This window comes from Hemiscyllium ocellatum, chromosome 17 (assembly GCF_020745735.1).
Source record: "Hemiscyllium ocellatum isolate sHemOce1 chromosome 17, sHemOce1.pat.X.cur, whole genome shotgun sequence".
In the NCBI taxonomy this organism is placed as follows: domain Eukaryota; kingdom Metazoa; phylum Chordata; class Chondrichthyes; order Orectolobiformes; family Hemiscylliidae; genus Hemiscyllium; species Hemiscyllium ocellatum.
The window spans coordinates 51440841-51444286 of record NC_083417.1 but is presented as its reverse complement, the minus strand read 5'-3'; the positions used below and the strand labels follow the sequence as shown (position 1 = coordinate 51444286).

Here is a 3446-nt window from a genome sequence, read left to right as displayed (position 1 = left end):
ATAGAGACAGAGAGATATGTGCAGTGGCAGAGTGAGTGGAGGCCCAGTGAGTGTGAGGTAGCAGAAAGAAGGTGGGACTACCTCCCTCACAGAGTGCAGGACGTCATTTATCTTTTTTCGGCTGCCATGTTATGTTTGGCATGTGCACTGCATTGACTCCACCCAGGGTGAGTCAATAAGGTGATAGGATAAGGTGATGTCCCTTCTCCCAACCAGCCCGTCCACCAGCTCTTCCAGTTCCCATCTGTGCCATGTCCTCAGTGACGACAATTGAACAGTGCACCGAGGCCAGATTCTGGCTTCTCGCATCTGACATGCTGAGGAGCTAAGGTTTAACTATGGTGCTGGCAGTGTGAATGTCACCAAGTAGAAAGCACTTCCACTGCTCCTGGAGCAAGATCCCTTGAGTCAGACATCACAGCTCATGTCCAACTAATGAGCCAAAAAACAGACAATGAGAAAAATCAGTACTGGCCATTGTAGACCAGCTGCTGTAAATCTCAACCAAGCAATCCTTCCACAAAAATAGGAAAATTCAGCTGCAAATTTCCAAACGATAACAGAACTATTAGAAAACATGTCCACTGGGACTTGACCGATGTAGCCTCTACCATTGACTTGTAACGGGGTTACATATGGCATCTGGTTGATTAGTTGAGCATGCGAGTTGACAGGAAATTTCTGATGTGGATCAAAGTTTGGTTTTGGAATCACGTTCCAGGTTCTTTCTGCTTTAAGGATTTGTGTTCCAGTCATCTGACATGATGTGGAACACAACATCTCATGACTGGCACATGTCTTTTGTGCTCCCATCCAAAAATAACTGAGAAATCAAAGCCTGGAAAGTTGGTGTCCTTTAATAAACTGAACTGGCTGGAAGTGACTTCCCTTTATTGCTTGCTGCAAAGAGTCACAAATAACATTGAGCAATACTCTTTCTCAAAGATGAAGAAATATTTTAGAGGATCATAAACATGGCATTTGAATATAGCAGCTAAAGCCCTAAAATAAATGTGGGGGCAAATCATTGAAGAATTCATACAACATCACACAAAGTTACAGAGGATTGTTCAGTTGCGTTTCCCAGTCCCTGAATCCAGTCAACAGCAGAAGGGGCATTTTTATGTGGTTAGTATTGATATTTTGTAATCTTAGCGCATGACACTGGAAATAGCAGTATTTGCTAACGCATTTGGCAAGTTTCATTAAGGAACTGAATTCATATAAAATACTCTGAAGTGTTGGCCGGGGCTCATAACAATAAGGATGGAATCGAACAATGCAACGGAAACAGCTCTTCAAGCAGTGGCCAGCACCATTCTTGGATTAACATGCATTGTTGGGATTCCAGGGAATTCACTTGTCATCTGGGTCATCTTGTATAAGATGAAACAACGTTCACCCACTGTTATCCTGATCGTGAACCTGGCGTTTGCTGATCTGATCGTGCTGGTCACTTTGCCACTGTGGATTTATTCCATCTGCAACAGTTGGGTCTTTGGAGAAACCTCGTGCAAAATCCTGGGCTACCTCCTTTACTGCAATCTGTACAGCAGTGTGTTCTTCATCATGCTGATGAGCATAAACCGCTTTATGGTTGTTGTCTATCCATTTGCCTCCCAGCGATGGCAGAGGACACAGCGTGTTTGCAAAGTGGTCCTCACTGTTTGGTGTTCGGCCTTTCTGCTCTCAGTTCCCAACCTTTTAACCAGGAAAGTGGGCATCATCAATGGGCACCCTCAATGCTTCGGTGGTCAGTATGATTCCAAAGGCCAGCAAGTAGCATGCCTTGTGTTGGAAACCCTGGTTGGATTTGTAATCCCTTTTACAGTTCTGGCAACCTGTTATGGATTGGTTACAAAACGGGTGGGTCGGATGACCTTTAAGAGCAAACACAGATCTGAAATGCTAATTATCAGCATTATTGTGGCGTTTCTCATCTGTTGGTTTCCATACCATGTGTTCAACGTGATTGAATTGGTTTCCTTGACGCTGGACTCCGACACAATCCAGACGCTGGCAACGGTCTCTGAGGTGGGCACCTACATTACAGCAACGCTAGCGTTTATTAGCAGCAGCGTCAACCCCCTGCTTTACGCGTTCGCTGCGCGGAATTTGCGGGATGGGTTTCGCTCGTCAGTGATGGCCAAGGTATTTGAACAAGTAGCTCAGTACGTCCCCGATGAAAGCAAGATGGAACGCGAAGATGCAACAAATATGGAAAGTGTGGAAGGACTGTAAACACTTGGTGCATTGTTAATGATGCCACCTCGAGAGAAAAAAAGCAGCATTGAGTCTGATATACACAATGCAGCAGAAAGAGGAGAGCATTCGCCTTGCGAGATAGCGGATGCCAGTTTTTGCATACTCTAGAAATCCGCGTGACATTATGTACCCTCTGTTAGAATCATTTGCCTGTCGAATTTGTCTTTGTGCAAGTTGATTACGTATGCATCATTTATATTTACCACTGAATTACCAAAAAAACCCCAATCTAAACATTTACTAAAATGTGACATTTTATGCCTTGGTGTTGGAATATTCTCGCAGTTTTGCATGTTCTTTGCTTCCACCCGCTGTTTTCCCGGCGAGAACCGAGACATGGGTCCGCTCAGCCCTCCACCACCTCATTATCTCTGAACTGAAAGAGGAAAGAGTTAATCCCATGTCACTGGGAGACCATAAGAAATAGGAACAGGAGCAGTGCATTCTTCCCTTGGAGTCTACTCCGCCATTTACAGGGATCAGAGTTAGCCTTCCTGCTTATCCTGCTGGGTCATGTTTGTGCTGTTGATGACCGTGCATACCTGTGGGAAACAAAAACTGACTACTCTCTCATTCTGCTGACTGGCCGGGGGAGGCGGGGGGATGGGGGGGGGGGGGGGGTGCAGTAAACATGAGTTAACACTTTGCAAAGCACCTACTGTAAAAGTTTCAGCATAGCCGACTTGCAGACTGCTGAGATGCTACACCGGAAGGAGCTAAGAAATTGAACTGCGTCAATGAACTGCACACTTTTATTCCCAATGTCGCACTGTTTCGTCTCTGTCCTATTATTTTGCAGAAGGGAATTTTTAATTGCAACTCCAACATGATCTCGGTTATTATTTCCCTTTGATATGTTTATAAAAGACTTCTTTGTTTTCCAATCTGATTTACTGATCTCTCTCTGCACATTTTCATAGCCATTCCACTCAACTTTTTCTCTTGGATATTTCATTTATTTTGGTAACTTAAAATCATATCTGTCCTAGGTTTGTCATACGACTTAGATATCACATTTTACTTTTTCGCTCATTCAAGGGAAATTTAACGGATCACCTCTCATTTATTTTGAGCATGTAATTAGTTTGTACCTTAATCCTCTCTTGTTGGACATTATCAATTGTTTGTCGACTGATTATCATAAGAACTGAAGACAAAGGGGAAGTAGATTCCTTTTCAAG

General features: G+C 43.8%; 1 protein-coding gene across 1 annotated transcript; it reads left to right on the top strand.

Moving 5' to 3' along the window:
• Nucleotides 1-1251: 1251 nt before the first annotated feature.
• On the top strand, nt 1252-2848 carry si:dkey-148a17.6 (uncharacterized protein LOC108190685 homolog). The gene has a single exon (XM_060837735.1). It carries the CDS (start codon nt 1267-1269, stop codon nt 2239-2241), a length of 975 nt encoding a protein of 324 aa, XP_060693718.1. The 5' UTR covers nt 1252-1266; the 3' UTR covers nt 2242-2848.
• The last annotated feature ends 598 nt before the right edge of the window (nt 2849-3446 follow it).